At 37.6% G+C, this 19,846-nt stretch overlaps 1 protein-coding gene across 3 annotated transcripts in view; it reads left to right on the plus strand.

Annotated features, from left to right (window-relative positions):
* The window catches only part of Cspp1 (centrosome and spindle pole associated protein 1), a 112,472-nt gene that overhangs the window by 2,156 nt on the left and 90,470 nt on the right, over positions 1-19,846 (plus strand). For all 3 annotated transcript variants that reach the window (XM_090338915.1, XM_090338913.1, XM_090338914.1), the window contains exons 2-3: positions 5,311-5,419; positions 7,573-7,672. In XM_090338915.1, coding sequence (XP_090195041.1) covers positions 5,321-5,419; positions 7,573-7,672 — 199 coding nt within the window. In that variant the 5' untranslated portion in view covers positions 5,311-5,320. The remainder of the gene's footprint in view (positions 1-5,310; positions 5,420-7,572; positions 7,673-19,846) is intronic.

The raw sequence follows: 19,846 nt of genomic DNA on the forward strand, positions 1-19,846 counted from the left end.
TCCTCTTTCCCTGAGCAGTTTGTGTTTGACCATCTGAGTATGTGATGATGATATATACTTACCTATATGTCCATGAATATGTATGTCTTTTAGTTCTAACTCCCACATATGATTGAAATCACGATAGTTTTTTTTTTGAGTCTGACTTGTCTTGTTCAGTATGATGTCCTCTACTTTCATCTATTTTCCTGCAAATGACATATCACTTTCCTTTATGGCTTTGTAATATTCCATAGTGTATGTGTATTTCATATCTTCTTTATCCATAGGATGAGTGAATTCTATGACATAGAAGTTATTTCTTGTGTAAAACTATAACTTAGGAATTTAGAAGGGGGCGTGGGAGGAGGGAAATGGGGACAAAAACATGAGAAGGGATAGCAATGATTGTTAAGTAATGCACCTTCTATCTGGCAAATATAATGTAACCCTTCTATTAATTATAATTAACAAAAAAGAATTTAGAAGGAGGTTGGGAGTTTGGCCTAGTGGTAGAGTACTTGCCCAGCTTGCCTGGGTTCGATTCCTCAGTACCATATACATAGAAAAAAGCCAGAAGTGGTGCTGAGGCTCAAGTGGTAAAGCTCTAGCCTTAAGAAAGTCCAAGGATGGTGCTCAGGCTCTGAGTTAAAGCCCCAGGGCTGGTCAAAAAACAAAAAAAATACAAAGAATTTAGAAACAATTCTAGAGCAGGGTTTCTGTCAGCTCAAATCCTATCTACTCAGGAGGCTGAGATCTTAGGATTGTGATTTGAAGCCAGCCCTCCAGGAAAATATGTGGGACTATTTCCAATTAATCACCAGGACACTGGAAGTGGTGCTGTTGTTCAAAGTTGTAGAGTGTTAGCATTGAGTGGAAATAGCTCAAGGATAGCCCCCAGGTCCTGAGTTCAAGCCCTATGACCAACATAAAAATCCCCAAACAACAATAATTCCAGGGCTTATTAAAAAGAAATTAATAGCTGGGTGCTGGTGATTCATACCTATAATCCTAACTACTCAGGATGCTGAGATCAGAGGGTTGAGGTTCAAAGCCAGCCTGGGCACAAAAGTTCATGTGACTCATCTCCAATTAACCACTAGACAACCAGAAGTGGGGACTGTAGCTCAAGTGGTAGACCAGCTCTAGCCTTGAACAGAAGAGCTCAGGGATAGCTTCCAGGCCCATAATTCAAGCCCTACGATCAACCAAAACAACAACAAAAAAGAAAACAAATTCATGATTTTAGATAAATGTAGAATTAAATGGGATGAACTAAGGGCTCTTGCTAACAATAATAAGCAAGTAAAGGTGTAGGGAATGATGGAAGTAACATTTTATAGCCAAGAATGAGGTTGGAGCAATCAATCAAGGTATAATACAGCTGATTTGAAGCCAGCATGAGAAAAACAGACAAATCCAGGTAACTACCAAAAGGTAGAAATGGAGGCATGACTCAAATGTGAAGAATGCCAGCTGTAAAGGAAAGAAGCTCAGCAGGAGTGTGAGGCCCCCAGGCTCAAAAATCAAAAGTTAGGGACCAGGAGTTTGGCCTAAGTGTTAGAGTGCTTACCTAGCACGCACGAAGACCCGGGTTTGATTCCTCGGTACCACATACATAGAAAAAAAGCCAGAAATGGTGCTGAGGTTCAAGTGGTAGAGCTCTAACCTTGAGAAAGTCCAAGGACAATGTTCAAGCCCAGGACTGGCCAAAAAAAAAAATCAAAAGTTAATATTAATTCTTGGGGAAAATTTTGATCAGGAGAAGGGTATTTACATAATCTTTCTTCACAGATTGCTATGGGAATAACAGTAGAGAAGTCAGGCAACTTCTTGAACAATTTATTAAAAAAAATAAGTACCATGTATTTTTACTGGTATTGCCTTGAGAAAGACACATTACATAAGGTTCCTGCTGAGAATATATGGTCTGAGTTTAATCATAAAGAAATAATGTCCTTTTGAAAGTGTGACAAACTTAAGTTTGAGCTTATGAGATAGGGATGGGCAGAGAAGAACTACTCATGATTAGTATACAGTGACTTTCTAGCTACCTGACTTTTGGTTAGCTGGGTGCTTGAAGAATACTTCTGACATATGCTTAGTAACTCAATGACATCAGAGAAAAGGGAATCGTGGCTCTGAGTGATTTTTGTGAAGAAATTAGAAAAGCACATTTCTGAAAAGAGACAAGTAAAAATGAAAAAAACAATAAAAAAGAAATAATGTCTTTTTGAATAATATCTAACTGTAGATTAGAAATGGTTTATTAAAAATGGTTAGTAGGTAGATTTTATTAAAATATTAATGTCTTAAGAGATTAAGCTCGTGCCGGGAGTTTGGCCTAGTGGCAGAGTGCTTGCCTAGCATCCGGGTTCGATTCATTGGTACCACATACATGGAAAAACTGGAAGTGGTGCTGTGGTTCAAGTGGTAGCGCACTATCCTTGAGAAAGTCCAAGGACATGGTTATCTCATATTGTTACAGTATCTCACTTTGTTATCTGATATATTGGATATATTTGTATTTGGTTATTGAAATTGGATAGGGAAGTGGGGAAAACAAGATGAGGGGTGGGAGTGGGGGGGAGGGAAATGGGGACCAAGACATGAGAAAGGGTATCAATGTATGTGAATTAATGCATCTTCTATCTGGCAAATAAAAAAAAAAAAAGAGATGAAGTCTGGATCCTGAATTGGGGAAATTGGGGAAAGGGAAAAATAAGATGTTACAGGCCAGCTGATAAGATTTTTTATAGCTTCTTTTCTTTTTTTTCTTTAATATATTTGTTATTGTAATTAATAGAAGGGTTACATTATACGCACCAGATAGAGGTGCATTACTTCACAAACATTGCCACCCCTTCTCATGTTTTTGTCCCCCATTTTCCTCCCCCCATCCCCTCCTCTCATCTTGTTTTTCCCTCTTCCCTATCCTATTTCAAACAAACAAACATATATTCAATATATCAGATAACAAGGTAAGATACTGTAACAAAATGAGATAACCAAAGGACAACAAAAGAGATGAGAAATAACTTAGTACATTAAGAACAACAATCATACATTATATGGCTCTTGTTTCCATATCCTGGAGGTCCTTTTATTTAGCCTCCTCCTGTATGACCTTATGTATCTAGGTTTTGCGCTATTGTAATCCTCTGCTAGGAGAGTCCTAGATGTGTACTACTTATTACAAATGAGGGAAACCATTGAGCCTATGTTCCTTTGAATCTGGCTTACTTCACTTAACATGATTTTTTCCAAGTCTTTCTATTTCCTTACAAATGGGGCAATGTCGTTCTTTCTGATGGCAGCATAGAATTCCATTGTGTATATATACTACATCTTGTTGTAGATTAGATTTTTTAAAAAGTATTTCTGAACTTAGTAAATCAAGCTAAAGTTAAGAAATTTGTCAAAGGTGCTGGAGATACTCAAGTGGTAGAGTACCTGCCCAGAGAACACAAGGAAGTCCCCGAGTTCAAACCTCAGTACTGCCAAAACAAACAAAACCCTAGGTCTTGTTATTCGAGAGTCTGAACTCAGTGCTAGGCAAATATTTTTCACTGAACTACATCCTCAGCTCCCACTCAGTTCTTAAGAAACACACCCTAGACAGTTTAGGTATTGATGATTGTGAGATAGGCATTTCACCCTCTGAATTAGAAGAAGTGTGCATGCATATGAAGATACAGCTTTGTATATACAAGCAAAGGATAATGCAGGGTAAAATCTGAACAATAAGAAATTAGTAAAGAGTGTATAAGAGTGCTCAGTGACTTTTGAGCAAGTTAGGAAGTGTCTATACCTCCCCCCCACCCCCCGGCTTGAATTCAGCCTGGGCACTGCCCCTGAGCTCTTCAGCTCAAGGCTACTGCCCTATCCTTGAGCCAAGCCCCACTTCCTATTTTCTAGAGGTTAATTGGAGATGAGTCTTTTTTTTGTGTGCCCAGGCTGGCTTTGAGAGTTGATCCTCAAATCTCAGCCTCCTGAGTAGCTGGGATTACAGGCATGAGCCACTGTGCCTGGCTATGTCATTAACATTTTGAACTTTTTTTTTGTCAGTCGTGGGACTTGAACTCTGGGCCTGTATGATGACCCTGAGCTCTTCAGCTCCAGGCTATCCACCTACCTCTTCAGGCACTGTGCCACTTCTGGTTTTCTGTTAGTTAATTGGAGATAAGATTCTCAAGGACTTTTCTTGCTCCAATGGCTTAGAACAGCGATTCTCAGATCTCAGCCTCCTGAGAAGCTAGCATTATAGGTGTGAGCCACTGGTTCCTGGCTTTAAAAACATTTTTTATGGGAGGAGAGAAATTATTTTTTCTTTTTGCCAGTCCTGGGGCTTGAACTCGGCCTGGGCACTATCCTTGGGCACTGTCCTTGGACACTTTTTCTTTTTTTTGCCAGTCCTGGGCTTGAGCCCAGGGCCTGAGCACTGTCCTTGGACTTTCTCAAGGCTAGAGCTCTACCACTTGAGCCTCAGCACCACTTCCAACTTTTTTCTATATGTAGTACTAAGGAATTGAACCCGGGTCTTCATGCATGCTAGGCAAGCACTTTAACCACTAGGCCAAACTCCCGGCCCCTGTTGGACACTTTTTGCTCAAGGTTAGCTCTCTGCCACTTGGGTCACAGCAACACTTCTGTCCTTTTCTGTGTATGTGATACCAAAGAATCAAACCCAGGGCTTCATGCATGCCAGGCCAGCACTCTACCACTAGGCTATGAGCTTATATTATATAAAATAATGGGTTTCATTAAGACATTTTCATACATATAATGTATTTGCATCAGATTCTTTTTGTCAGTCATGGGGCTTGAACTCAGGTCCTGGGCGCTGTCCCTGAGCTCTTCATTTCAAGGCTACTGCTCTACCACTTGAGCAAGAGCTCCACTTGTCAGATTTTTAAAAACTTTTTTAGACTTTCCTACAAAATTGGAAAAGAAGGAAGAATATTTATAATCAGGATTCTTTTTTGAAGTTATTTTTCAGGTTGGGGACTGGGTCACATGTTTTGTCTGGGGCAGCCCCATCGTCTTGTGGCCTTTGTAGCTGGGATCCTAGATGGCCATCATTTCCAGCTCATTTGTTGAAACAGCCCTAGCTAACTTTTGGCCTGGGATGGCCTCGAATTGTCCTCCTGACTTTACCTAGGGGATTTCAGGTGTGAGCCACTACATCCAGTATCAGGTTTAAATTTGAGGTTCTCAGTGTGGTAAGTGGGATTGAATGAGAAAAGTAGAATAGGTCTTCATCTTAATAATTAGCCTAAAAATAACTGTAATAAAGTTAAGCACGTTCAAGATTTTTTCTTTTTTTTTTAGCATCTGCAAAATGGCTGATAATTTAGATGAATTTATTGAAGATCAAAAAGCCAAATTGGCCAGAGACAAAGAAGAATTACAAAGTGATCCACCCTACATGGAAATGAAGGTTAGCAATTTTCTTCCAACATGCTTTATTAAAATAGTTTCTGAGGAGTACAACTCTGTAAATGCAAAACATTCCTTTCTATACATGAGTATCTTCTGTTTCATACATACTCTTTAGTTAGGTTATACCCTCATTCTGACTGGAGCCTGACTCCAGACAAGATTTCGGTGGTTTTGAGGATGGTTTTTCTTTTGTGGTGTTTTTGTATCTTACAGCATTTCTTCTCTCTCTTATCAGAGTTTTAATGCATAATTATTTGTTAGGAGACAGCACAAAGAAGTATAGAATATATACAGTGCAGATATACAAGGAAGTTCTCATTCTATATGAAAAAGTTAGATTAATGGATATAAAATTCTTTGAAATACCTATTAGTGAATTCATTTGGGTAGTTTATTTTGTACTATTTGTTTTGAAGAAGATTAATTTGTTAAAACTGTTTCTGTAACAGTGTCAAAAGTTTTAAAGTTATTCTCATTTTGGTGAAAGTAATTTGTCCATTTATCGAATTCTGAGATTATGCTAGATACTGCTAGTTTCTGAAAACACTTGTACTGATTAGACAGATTTGTAATGCTCTATCTTGGACTAAATGTATGTAGTAAGATACAGCAAGTAGATTAGTCTATGCCATATGTTCTATCATAATAGGAATAACTTTGCTCCAGTTTTCTGTCTTAACCTTTGTGTTAGCTTGTAGTAAGATTTATCCACATGCATGATTTGGATATTCTAATAATGGAGTATTTTTACTTGCATAGTTAATATTTTTTGTGTTAAGTGTTGATAAGGCACAGTATTAAAAGATTACATCTTATAGTAATCTATGTGATAAGTGATGCTGTGATTATCTAAATGAGTGAACGAGATGGGAAATTAAATACTGAGACGAAGGTGATAATAGAACTAGCCAGGAGTTTAGCCTAGTGATAGAGTGCTTGCTTAGCATACACAAAGACCCAGGTTTGATTCCTTGGTACCACATACATAGAAAAAACTGGAAGTGGTGCTGTGGTTCAAGTGGTAGAGCACTAGCCTTGAGAAAGCCCAAGGACAGTGCTCAGGCTCAGAGCTCAAGTCCAGGACTGGCAAAAAAATAAAATAAAATAAAATAAAAGTTAATAGAGCTGAGTGTGGTGGCTCACTCTTATAATTCTAGCTACTCAGGAGGCTGAATTCTGAGAATCAAGGTTCAAAGCTAGCTGGCACAAAAGGATCTGAGACCCTTATTTCCAATTAACCTCTCGAGAAGGGGAAGTGGGGCTTGGCTCAAAGGTAGAATGGTAGCCTTGAGCTGAAGAGCTCAGGGACAGGGCCCAGGCCTAGTTCAAGCCCCATGACCCATAAAAAAAAAAAAAAGAAAAAAGTTACTAGAACTAGGCTCTGACCCTTGTCAGCCTGACTCAGTGCTTATTTCCTAAGCCATCATAATTTTCTTTTTTCAATAATAATCTGTACATGGGTTATGCCAAGGATTTTATATCTATCATTTAGTTTAGTTATAATATCCTTGTGAAATAGGGGCCATAAATAAACACACCAAGAAAATAAGATTCAGAGGGATTAAATAATTAATCCAGGTAAACACAGGTAGGTTCAGAACTGCAACTTTCATCTAGTTCCAAAGTCTATGCTCTTAATTACCCTATAGTACTTAAAATTAGCATGCATTTTTTAGAGTTACATAGTATAATACTAGCTTTAAATATGGTTATTATAATCTCAAATAGTCAATAATCTTTTAAGTGTCAGTTCAAGATCATCTGATTGAAGCCTTGTAGTCTCTCTTTCAGCATTTCTGGGCTTACCAACTTTACTTTTTCCCATAGCTCCTTTCTTGTTCATTCTTTTCCTATTACATAATTTATATATAATGTTTATTGTGTGTCTTACCAACAGTTTAAAAGCTTATGAAGGCATAGGTTTTTATATATTGTTTTACTAATTAATGTAAAAATTCACTTATTGATTAATGCATGAATTAAATATTAGATTATTACAATAGTAGCATAACTTTGCTTAATATCTCAAAACTTATATTTAAATTTCTCCTATTATCATGTAATTTTGTGAAGTTTTTTAATTAAAGTTTTGATTAATTGCATATTTTGTGTAGTTCCTTGCCCTATTTGTAAACATTGTGTCTCTTTCAGGGAAAGACTTCAGAGAAGCTTTCTGAAAATAGTAAAATACTAGTTTCCATGGCTAAGGAAAACATACCTCCAAATAGTCAGCAGACCAAGGGGTCCTTAGGTATGTGATACATACTGACTTTAAGATATCTTTAGCAGGTCATTGTGAAAAAAATTTGTCTTTGTTAGAAGAAGATATTTATTTGAAACTCCAAATTGTTACTTTCTGGGATTATTCATGAGACAATGTGGATTGCATATGAAACTTAATTTATGCTGAGAACCTTGGACTTATTTTTATTAGTATTACATTAGTTAAGATTCAAAGAAATAAAAGCTGGGTTCCAGGACTTCAGTGAGGAGGCTAAAACCTGAAGTCAGCCTGGGCAGAAAAGCCTGAAAGCTCTTTTTCTAATCAACTAGCAAAATAGCCAGGCTGGAGATGTGGCTCAAGTGTCATAGTGATAGCTGTGAGCAAGCAAGCCAAATAAGCTCTAGGCTCTCAGTTCAAGGTTTTGTCCCAGCAAAAAAAATGTATGAAAATCATTGCAGCAAGTTTGTATAGCATAACTAAAAATTAATTTGATATATATATAGAGAGAGAGAGAAAGAGAGAGGAAAGAAAGAAAGAAAATGGACTTTTGTTTCAAAATCAGATATACTTCTTGAGCTGAAGAGCTCAGGGACAGTGCCCAGGCCGAGTTCAAGCCCCATGACCCCCCCCAAAAAAACCAAAAAACAAAAAGATACAAAACATTTGATTAAAGACCATCATTTATAGATTATATAATTAATGATATAAAAATTAATATGTGCCCAAACAGTTAGAAGGGTTGCAGTTTGAGGTCACCTTGGGCAAAAAGTTAAAAAAAAAAAAAAACCCACCGTAGGCCAGGAGCATAGCCTAATGGTAGAGTTCTTGCCCAGCATGCACAAAGCCCTCGTTTTGATTTCCCAGTACCATATACACAGAAAAAAAACAGATGTGGTGCTGTGACTCAGTGGTAGAGTGCTAGCCTTGAGAAAGCCCAAGGACTGTGCCTAGGTCCTCAGTTTAAGCCCTAGAGCTGTCAAACAATAACAATAACAAACCACAAAAGCCAATGAGACTTATTCACAAAAAATAAGCTGGTCACAATAGCTTCTACTTGTCATCCCAGCTACAGCTACATGGTAGGTGTAAATGGGAAGACCTTAGTCCAGGCTGGCTCGAGGCAACCAGAGTGAGATATTATCTGAAAAATAAAGCCAAAAAGGGCTGTGGGTATGGCTCTAGTACTAAATAATAATAATAATAATAATAACACTAGAGTCATAATGATTGATGATAGTTTTAGTATGAAAGGGTTTAGAAACTTTTTACCATTTTGACCTGTTGGCAGGTATAAGTTTTAAGAAAATAAGTTTTTTTTTTTTTTTTTTTTTTTTTTTTTTTTTATGGGTCGTGGGGCTTGAACTCGGCCTGGGCACTGTCCCTGAGCTCTTCAGCTCAAGGCTACCTCCCTACCCCTGGGCCTGGGCATTGTCCCTGAGCTCTTCAGCTTAAGGCTACCACCTTACCCTTGAGCCAAGCCCCACTTCCTTTTTTGTAGAGGTTAATTTGAGATGAGTATCACAGTCTTTAGTGCCCAGACTGGCTTTGAACCCTGATTCTCAGATCTCAGCCTCCTGAGTAGCTAGGATTTACAGGCATGAGCCACCATGCCTGGTGAAAATATGAATATTTTTAAGATACCTCTTGGGAATCATTGATGGTAGCTAAAATACAAAGTAAGTCAAATATGATTCAAAAATTGTTCTCAAAACTATCTGACTTAAAACTATTCTTAGCTGGACTATTTTATGGCTATAGATATGTTCCTAAATAGTTTATTTCTTTGCTTTGTATGCTTCCAAGTAAAAAGAATGCCATTGCTGTGTAGGAGACTAAATAGTAGTTAATGGACTTTTTATTACTTTACTGAAAATAATTTATCAAAATGTCCTGTGGTCAATAGCAGATTTATTGTTAACTTTTTACATTTTGATCTCTTATACGTGAGCTAATATGCACCTTTAGTGAATTAAAGTGTTAGTGAATTAAAGTGTTGATATAGTTCCTTGATCTTTAAGGTTTTCAGTTTCTTTAATTTATCTTCTGGTATTAGATTTTTCTTTTTCCAAGTCCTGGGGTTTGAACTCAGGGCCTGGGCACTGTCCTTAGACACTTTTTGCTCAAGGCTAGGGCTTTGCCACTTGAGCCACAGCGCCACTTTCTGCTTTTTCTGTGTATATGGTACCGAGGAATCTAACCCAGGGCTTTGTGCTATGCTCCCAGTTCTGTTTGTTTTTGAGAAAAAATTACTTTTTCCAGTCCCAGGGCTTGAACTCAGGGCCTTGGCACTGTCCCTGGACCAAGCACTCTACCACTTTTCAGCCCTATTTATTAATGAGCAGTTGTCCTAAAAGGTGCTTGTAGAGCAGTAATTGAGAACATATGAAAAGACAATTGATACACAGTTGGACCCTAATAGTGTTTTTCCTTCTTTTATATCTTATAAAAGGAAGTTTTTTTTTGATTTTTTGAGAATTATGTTAAGATCATACAGTCACAAGTGATAAACTGTTGAAAGTATAACTTAATGATAATTCCTTAGAAGGTGGCTTACACCTGTAATTCTAGCTCAGGAGGCTGAGATCTGAGGGTTTTGGTTCAAGGCCTGCCTGGGTATTAAAGACCCTAAGACTTTATCTCCAGTTAACCACTAGAAAACCAGAAGTGGTGCTGTGGCTCCAGGGGTAGGGTTGTAACTTTGAGCTGAAGAGCTCAGGGACAGGGCCCAGGCCTAGAGCTTAAGCCCCACACCGACCCACCCCCCAAAAAAAAAACAAAACCAAAAAACAAAACCCATATAATTCCTTCTGTCTGTCCTCTCATTGGTGTTGCTTAGAACAGATGTAGGCCTATATTTTCCCGCTTCATATACTAAGCGACTGCGCATTTATTCATATAACTTCCTTTATCAAGAGTGTGTTCACAACTTCTAAAACTATTCCAACTCCAATTTCATTCTGTGAGTTTTAGGCCCCAGATTTTTTTTTAGAAAAATATTATTTTTAAATTTAATTTTACTGTTAGTGTGTTGTATAGAAGGGTTTCAGTTTCATATAGGAGGTTGTGAGTACATTTTTTCTAGAACATTGTTATCCAAGCCCTCAGTTCTTTTGCAAACTTCAAATGGAAATAAATGTGTAATTTATTATTGAGCATCTCTACCTGAATGTCATGAGCTCAAAATTTATGTCTTATTAACTCATAATCCTCTGTAACCTTTTAGTGCTCACTATTTACTACTACTGGTAGTAAGTTGACTACCAGTCTTTTTTTTTTTGACAGTTGTAGGACTTGAACTCTGGCCTGGGCGCTTTCTCTGAGCTCTTCAGCTCAAGGCTAGTACTATACCATGTTAAGCCACCACAATACTTCTGTTATTTTGGTGGTTAATTGGAGGTAAGAGTCTCTGGTTTTCGAATTTTTGTGCCCTAGCTGGCTTTGAGACACAGTCCTCTGATCTCAGCCTCCTGAGTAGACAGGAATACTGGCATGAGCCACCAACACCTGGCTGACTAACAATCATCTCCCTCCATCCCCCCAGTTCTGAAGCTTGAACTCAGGGCCTGAGCACTGTACTTGAGCTTTCTCAAGGATAGCATTCTACCACTTGAGCCACAGCACCACTTCCAGCCTTTTCTGTGTATAATACCAAGGTATCAAACTAGGGCTTTGTGCATGCTAGGCAAGCACCAAGCATACTCTAGCAGTAAGCCATGCTCCCGGCCTTACCAGCCTACCAGTCATTCTTTTTTTTTTTTTTCTGGTCTTGGGTCTTGAACTTAAGACCTGGGTACTGACTGTCCTTGGACACTTTTTTTGCTCAAGGCTAGTGCTCTGCCACTTGAGCCACAATTCCACTTCCAGTTTTTTCTGTGTATGTGGTACTGGGGAATTGAACCCAAGGCTTCAAGCATGCTAGGTGAGAGCACACTACCCGCTAGGCTATGATCCTGCCCGCTCTACCAGTCATTCTTGATTCTCATCTTCTGGCAATCACAATCCAACTTCTCCTTGTGCCCCTGTGATGCTGCCAGCCTTCTCCCTATCCTGGAATGACCTCAGGGATCCCGGATGTACTCTTGGCATCAGGATTCCCATGTGAAATAACTAGACAAACACTTTGATTTGAATGCCTAACTCTCAAATTACTTTTCTCTAAAAAAATGTGTGTGTGTGTATATATATATATATATGTATATATATATATATATATGCTGCTCTTTCACTTTTTTTGCTTTATAGTCTACTTCCCTCTGCTAGGTCTCTCCACAGGTTTTTTTTTTTTTTTGCTAGTCCTGGGGCTTGAACTTGGCCTGGGCACTGTCCTTGGGCTTCTCAAGGCTAGTGTTCTACCACTTGAGCCCCAGCCCCACTTCCAGCTTTTTTTGTATATGTGGTACAGAGGAATTGAACCCAGGGCTTCGTGCATGCTAGGCAAGCACTTTAACACTAAGTCGTGTTCCTGGCCCCTCTGCACAATTTTTTATAACTGTCTGAAAATGTGAATTTGATCATGTTAGTCTCTTTCAGTGCCATATTTTAACTAATTTAACATATAATTTTAACTTATGTCTCCCAGATTTGGAGAAATACTGGTAGCTCAAAGTACAACTATCACATAGCAGTAGACTGTTATGATTTTACAAATTCATTTTTTCTAGGTATTGGTATGTATGAATAATGCAACCCATGTGGCTCCTTCTTCCACTGTTTCAGGGAATGGGAAGTCTATATCAATCTTTGGTTATTTCCTGTTGGTGACTTAAGAATTTCCTTTTGCCAGGCATGCCTTCCAGTTGTCTCTTTTTGCTTATGTATGGTGTTTTGTTTTTTTGAGTCTCAAAGGAAAAGTCATATTTACCTATCACCTGTATATCTCCTATTATTGTAACTTAACATCTCAAAGTAGATGTGACATGAATGTAGGTAAATTTGGATTTTGTTTTATATCCCGATATTAATATCTGAATCTGACCCTTTTAATATTTATTTATTTATTTAAATTTTCTGTTCTTTTCATTTACTTATCTTGCCTCAGGTATCAAATACTTAGGAATAAATATTAAAAAAACTTAAAAAGAAAGATGCCATTGTCATAGACTGTGAGGTTATCATAATGTCAATTTTTCCCTGGGTACTAATAGCTCTTGTTATCTGAGGCTGAGATCTCAACATGGTTCTAGCCAGGCTAAACAGAAAAGTCCTAAGACTTCATTTCCAAAATAACCAATAAATACTGGTCTCATGGCCCAAATGGTAGAGTATTAGCTGAGCAAGTAAGTTGAGCCATGCATAAGTTCCTGAGTTCAAACCTTGGTACTGGAAGAATTGGGGGAAAAAAATGTCAGTTTTCCACATGTAGTACATTGCAACAGCAGCTTCCTTTTTTTTTTTTTTGGAGATACTGGGGCTTTGAGCTCAGAGTTACATGCTTGCTAAGCAGGAACACTCTGTTACTGTTTTTGTGTGTGTGAGTACATGTATGTGTGCATGTATGTTTTCTGGTCCTGGGGCTTGAACTTCGAGCCTGGACACTGTCCCTGAGATGTTTTCTTTCCTCAATGATAGCGCTCTACCATAGCTCAAGTGTCTCATAGATTTTTCTTCCCAGGCTAGCTTTGAACATTGATCCTTAGATTTTAGCCTCCTCAGTAGATAGGATTACAGGTGTAAGCCACTGGTGCCTTACTCTTGAGGTTATTTAGTTATTTTTCAGGTAAGATCCTTAGGGATTTTTGTCCCTGGCAGTTATGGGACCATAATCGTTCTACTTAGTGTCCCACATAGAAAAAAACCTTTTTGTTGCTCTTTATGAATAGTAATTGAAAAGTACTAAGTATAAATAAGTCTGGTTAAATGAGCTTTATTTAAATTGAAATTGCTACTCCAAAGATAAGAGGGTAAAAAAGTCAACCTTAGAACAAGAAAATGTATTTTTGTTGTGTCTGAAGAATTTGTTATCTGTGTGTATTATGTATGTCCTATAAATTAGTAGAAAAAAGACAATTGAACTTAAAATTTGAGCAAAAGACTTGGATGGTAGTTTATATTAGAGGATATCCATATTCATTTAAAAGGCCCTCATTATTTGGCATAGGGAACATGATGATTGGAATTACAGTGAGATAGTACTATAGACCTTTGAAGAACTTAATAGTGGAATAACAAAAGAGTATGAATTAACTGGAATTCATTCATTGCTGATGAGAATGTATAATGGTATAACCGGACAACTGATATTATCTACAAAACTCTGTACTAGGCAAGAAAAATACATGTGTGTGTCTGTCCTGCCTACCAAAAGACACATCTTAAAGTGTCAAAACTTTGCTTATAATATTGCTCCCACAAACAGAAGGAAACAACACATATGTCTGATAGGACAAGTGAGAATTGTCCACACCCTAGGATCCTATGTAGAAATTTAAAGAGGTGAAACAACTGATTGTGGTAGCTGATACTTGAAATCCTAGCCACTCAGGAAGCTGAGATTTGGATAAGCACAATTCTTTTTTTTGCCAGTCCTGGGCTTGAGCTCAGGGCCTGAGCACCATCCTTGGACTTTCTCAGCACCACTTCTGGCTTTTTCTATGTATGTGGTACTGAAGAATCGAACCCAGGTCTTCGTGCATGCTAGGCAAGCACTGTACCACTAGGCCAAACTCCCAGCCTGGATAATCACAATTCTAGGATGTCTTGGTCAAAAATTTTCCATAAAGATCTTAACAGAAAAAGCTGAAAAAGTGGCTGCATAACTCTCATCCCAACAAGAAACATAAAATCTGACAAACTCATGAGATCCTATTGAAAAAGACCCAAAGCAAAAAAGAATGGTAGTATGGCTTAAGCAGAACACCTGCCTATCAGGTTCAGGGCCTTAATTCAGGCTACAGTATTGCCCAGAAAAAAAAATGCTGTATATATCATGAAGCTGCATCTAATAGACATATCTAGTAAAAGCAGCAAGATATGAAAAAGTACAAATTTTTTGTTGAAGTTCAAGAAGAAGCATAGTATATCTAATTGATAGAAATCTAAACACCTCAAATATGGGTGGGGATGTTGGCTGAGATGATATATAAGTATGCTTTCTGAAGTACTTCAAATCTCCATCTGGGTTTTAATTACTTGAGTACATTCAAATTCATTGAGCAACATAAGATTATGCTGTTTGCTGAGTTTTTTATTATCAGTTTTCCAAATATTTTACTGTAGGTTGTATTTTGCTTTCTACTATAAAAGTGCTGAAAATGAGGTGATGTGTTGGAATCTGCTGAAAAAATGTATTTTACTGGTAATACTGTATACCTGTCACAAGAGACACATCAGTTTAGCTTTAATCAAGGATCCTAATATTTGACAGTAAAAATTGTATTAGCTTACTATTCTGTTGATATTACCTTTTATTTTTCTTGCTATTAGTGCCAACTGTCATTAAGTGCTTACTTTGTGCTAAGTGCTATGCTACGTTTTCACTTGAGGTAAGAGCTGGATTTATCCTCTGTGATTTTTAGACTAGCCTTTCCTGTTTGATTCCAAATAATTGACCTCATTAGGCTCGATATTTCTTTGGTACTCCTTCTTTTTCAGTGTCATTTTACCATCTTGTCATCATTTTCTTTTTTTATGCAGCCTGAATTCACAATTTCAAGATCAGTAATATCCCCTAATGTAGTTAAATTCTAGTAGTTAATTATTAAATCTCATCTTTTCAACTTCCTTCTTTTATTAGCATGTAAGTACCTCCTTCTTGAGGTATTCTACTCTTCTCAAGATTTCGTGTTTTTCTACCTAAAGATAGGAAACTCCAGGTAGAATGGAAAAAATATGCAATTGTGGAATTCCTCTTATATTAATAGTTAACTTCCATCATCAGATGGGTCCTGATGCTGCTGATAGTTATGTTTACTTAAATCCATATCATATCACACTGCCTTATTACATTGTCTTCTGTCCATCATACTAGTTTGTTATTTCTATTTTATTCAAGTACATTTTCATTTGTTTTTCTCTTCCTGTGTGGAAAACACAGTAAGCCTGGAGCTGCCTGTCCTTAGAAAGATCTGCTTGCATGATTGGCCTATGCCTGGTATTTAGCAGATAAGCAGTTCCCTGTATTGTTATAAGAGTTTGCTTAAATGACAAGGATGTTTTCTTCTGCCGAAACCTGAACAAATTATATGATTTATGTTGGATACTTCTGTAGAGTCTAGAATTTTGGTACATGCTAGTCAGAGGTCACTATGTGATCAGTTATTTGTATAATTTTCAGCATTTATTGTGTCTTGTATGACTCCATTGGGGAAATTTCTATATAGTTTCTTCTGGACTTACATGCCTTTTCTTGTTAACATTGCCTTTATAAGCTGTGACTGTGGTGGTAACAATGACTCAGTTGTTGCATCTTGTGTGAGTAATGGCCAATCACCATGCCTGTGGGTAGTCATGGTACGCTGGGCATACTCCTGTTTCTTTTCGTTTCTTATTTTCTCTTTCTCCCCCCCCCCTTTCTCTCTCTCTCTCTCTCTCTCCAGTTTCTTCTTAACTGCTTCACCCCTAAGCTTTGGTACTTCAGGAATTCATCTTCTCTATCTAACCACTTTAGGTGCTTTTTAAAATTTATCAATTCTAGACATTCTCTCCTTAAATTAAAATGCCATCAATCAGCATTTCGGGTGCCAAAGTTAACTAGATTCATTTTACTTTTCATGCTTTGAAGTCATCATTTTGGAACTCTGCAAAGCAAATATTAGAGTACCAAAGTAAGGTAAAGAGAAATTTACTTGTTATTAGAAATTATATGGTTAGATTATTACTTTTTTTTAAAACTATCTTTGGCAATACTTTGGTTGTGCTTGCTATGCAGGCAGTTTACTACCTTGCCTCTCCTTCAAATACCATCTTGCATTTGTGCTTGGGCTAGCTGGACTCTTGGTTCCCCTATTTACATTTCCATGTCCTACTTTTTGTTTGAGTTGGAGTTTCTCAAATGTTTTGTGTGGACTGTTCTTGAACCTCTTTCCCTCCAGATTCTATCTCCCAAAAAGCTAGGATTATAGGTGTGAGTCAGAATACCTGGCTTTTTTTTTTTTTTTTTTTTGTCGCGGGGCTTGAACTCTGGGCCTGGCACTGTCCCTGAGCTGTTCAGCTCAAGGCTATCACTCTACCACTTGAGCCATAATGTCACTTCTTGTTTTCTGGTGGTTAATTGGAATCTCACAGATTTTACTATCCCTGCTGGCTTCTAACTGCGATCTTCAGATGTCAGCCTCTTGAGTAGCTAGGATTACAGGCCTGAGCCACCTTGCCTGGCCTGTGTGTGTGTGTGTGTGTGTGTGTGTGTGTGTGTGTGTGTGTGTGTGTGTGTGTGTGTGTGTGTGTGTGTGTGTAGCTCCTGTTGGCTTCAACTTACCACCTTCACACATTCAGCTTTCCAAGTGTTTGCATTATGGACATGAATAATTTTAGATGGTTGATTTTTTTTTCAGTATTGTAAAATTTTAATAAAGCCTTTGTGAAAGGTAATTCACCCACTAGCTGGTTGAATTTTAAAACTACTTTTCATGGTCATTTGATGGTGTATGCCTTTAATATCAATTATGTGGGAGGCAAAGTCAGAAAACGTTAGGCAGACCCCCATCTCAACAAAACAAGCTGACTGTGGTGGTAGATGTTCATATTCCCAGGTAGGTGGGAGGTGTAGGTAGAAAGATCACAGTTGGAGACCAGCCCTAACCAAAGTTGGTCCCCTATCTGTAAAATAGTTTAAAAGGGCTAGGAACTTGGCTTATGTGGTGGGGTGTTTTCCTAGCAGGTGCAAGGCTCTGGTAAGACAAAAACAAAACAAAAACTCAAAAATTCGTTTTGAATGTATTTATTCTCATATTGAAATTTGGAAAAGAGTTATTGGGAAGAAAGAAATTACATTGTAATTTAAAATTACAAGAAAAGGAGTAGCATCAGAATGTCGTATTGCAAAGCTCTACAGTTTAAGGTTGACTAAAGGCAAAAGGCCAGGAGCATGGCCTAGTGGTAGAGTGCTTGCCTAGCATGCATGAAGCCCTAGGTTCAATTCCTTGGTACCACATACACAGAAAAAGCTGGAAGTGGCTTAAGTGGTAGAGTTCCAGCCTTGAGAAGTTCCAGGACAGTGCCCAGGCTCTGAGTTCAAGTCCTAGGACTGGTAAAATCAAAACACAAAATATTAAGGCAAAAATTTCAGCTAATATAAACATAGTAGAAAATATATATAAGAAAGTTTTCACTAAATTTTTTTCTCTTAATTATTCCTTTTAGCAAGTTAATTTTAGGTTTTTTTTGTTTTTAAAACTAAGATCCTTAATACTCTGCTAATTTTTTACTTAGTTTGTGCAGAGCCAAATAGTTCCTTTTTACTAAAAAGAGAATACAATGTTCTTCTCAAAGTAGTTATAAATTAGCTATTTATGTAAAGGCTTACTGTTATTTCCTATCATTTTTTTCTTCTGATTTTATGAAATACTTGCTTAACGTAGTACATGAAGTAATTCTATGCTAATTTGTCTAATGGGGTAAATAAGTATTTGAAGATATTTTATGTTAGCTATTCTGTAAAATTTATGATTATCATCCACCAAGAAGAATTTGATATGGTTTTGGGTCTACTAAGACAGTTGCTACAACTTGAATTAATACTAAAAATTTAAGCAATTTTTTCTTCTGCTGGTCTTGGAGCTTGAATTCACCGCCTAAGTGCTATCCCTGAGCTCTTTGGCTAAAGATGAGCACTCTAGCACTTTGAACCACAGTTCTACTTCCAGCTGTATGAGGATAAACTGGAGATTAGAGTCTCATGGACTTTCTTGCCCATTCTTGCTCGAACTAGGATCCTCAGATCTCAGCCTCTTGCTTAATTAAGATTCCAGCAGCCACTGATAGCTGGCCAAAAATACTTGTGAACTATTGTTCATGTCATTTTTTTAGTTATCAACTAATGAGTCATAATTTTTTTCTGCTTCTCTATATAAATGCAAACTATAATTGAAATAGATTGTAAAAGCTACCTTAAATATAGGACATGACAGAAAGTCACAATTTGCTGGTTTCATCCTGGGAAAGCTGAGCCTGTTAGGAGATACCTGTTGCACCTTTGTCTTTTTCTCCTTGACACAATAGAATATCCATTGTGATCTTACATAACTAGATATGTAGTAACTCTGGTTACTGATTGCCATTCCTTTTGCTCTGCAGTCAGACTTCCAAAGTAAAAAAATGAAATCCCAAAATAAATGTGTTCTTTCCTCCCTTTTTCATTTTTCTTTTGCTTAGGCATTCAGTGTATATTTGTTTCCACATTTATTTGATGTATTTCTTGTATATAGGCTGTATTGTAAAAATGAAAAAAGAGTGGCCCTTGAATCTTTTTTTTTTTTTTTTTTGGTAGTCCTGGGGCTTGAACTCAGGGCCTGAGTGCTGTCCTTGGGCTTTCTCAAGGCTAGAGCTCTACTACTTGAGCCACACAGCACCATTTCTAGCTTTTTCTGTGTGTGTGGTACTGAGGAATTGAACCTGGATCTTCATGCTTGCTAGGCAAGCACTCTACCACTAGGCCCAGCTCCTCTTGAATCTACCTTTGTTTGTTCGTTCGTTCATTTGTTCGTTCCTTCCTTTTTCTTTTTCTTTTGTGGGTCATAGGGTTTGAACTCCGCATGAGTATTGTTCCTGAGCTCTTCTGCTCAAGGCTGTGGCCCTACCCTTGAGCCAAGCTCCATGTCCTGTTTTTTCCAGAGGTTAATTGGAGAGTCTGAGGTCCTTTTGTGCCCAGGCTGGCTCTGAATCCTGATCTTCAGATCTCAGCTTCCTGAGTTAACTCTTTCTTATAACTTAGTTTCATATTTGTTACTCCATTCTGAATGTGAGAATCAAAACTATTTTTCTCCTTAGGCTTAAATTCTGTATTTAAAAAATGAAGGGATTTTTCCAATCCAGGAGCATGGGAGGTTTTTCCATTTCCTTAGTTCTGCTTTAATTTCCTTTTTTAAGGTTTTAAAGTTTTCATCAAAAAGGTCCTTTACATTCTTAGTTAAGGTAATTCCTAGGTACTTTATTTTCTTTGAGGCTATTGTGAAAGGAGTTGCTTTCCTGATTATTGCCTCGTTCCTCTCACTGTTGGCGTAAAGGAAGGCAGTTGATTTTTGAGGGTTAATTTTATACCCTGCTACC

The sequence above is a fragment of the Megascapheus bottae genome, chromosome 9 (assembly GCF_031878675.1).
Source record: "Megascapheus bottae isolate mThoBot1 chromosome 9, mThoBot2.hap1, whole genome shotgun sequence".
Lineage (NCBI taxonomy): Eukaryota > Metazoa > Chordata > Mammalia > Rodentia > Geomyidae > Megascapheus > Megascapheus bottae.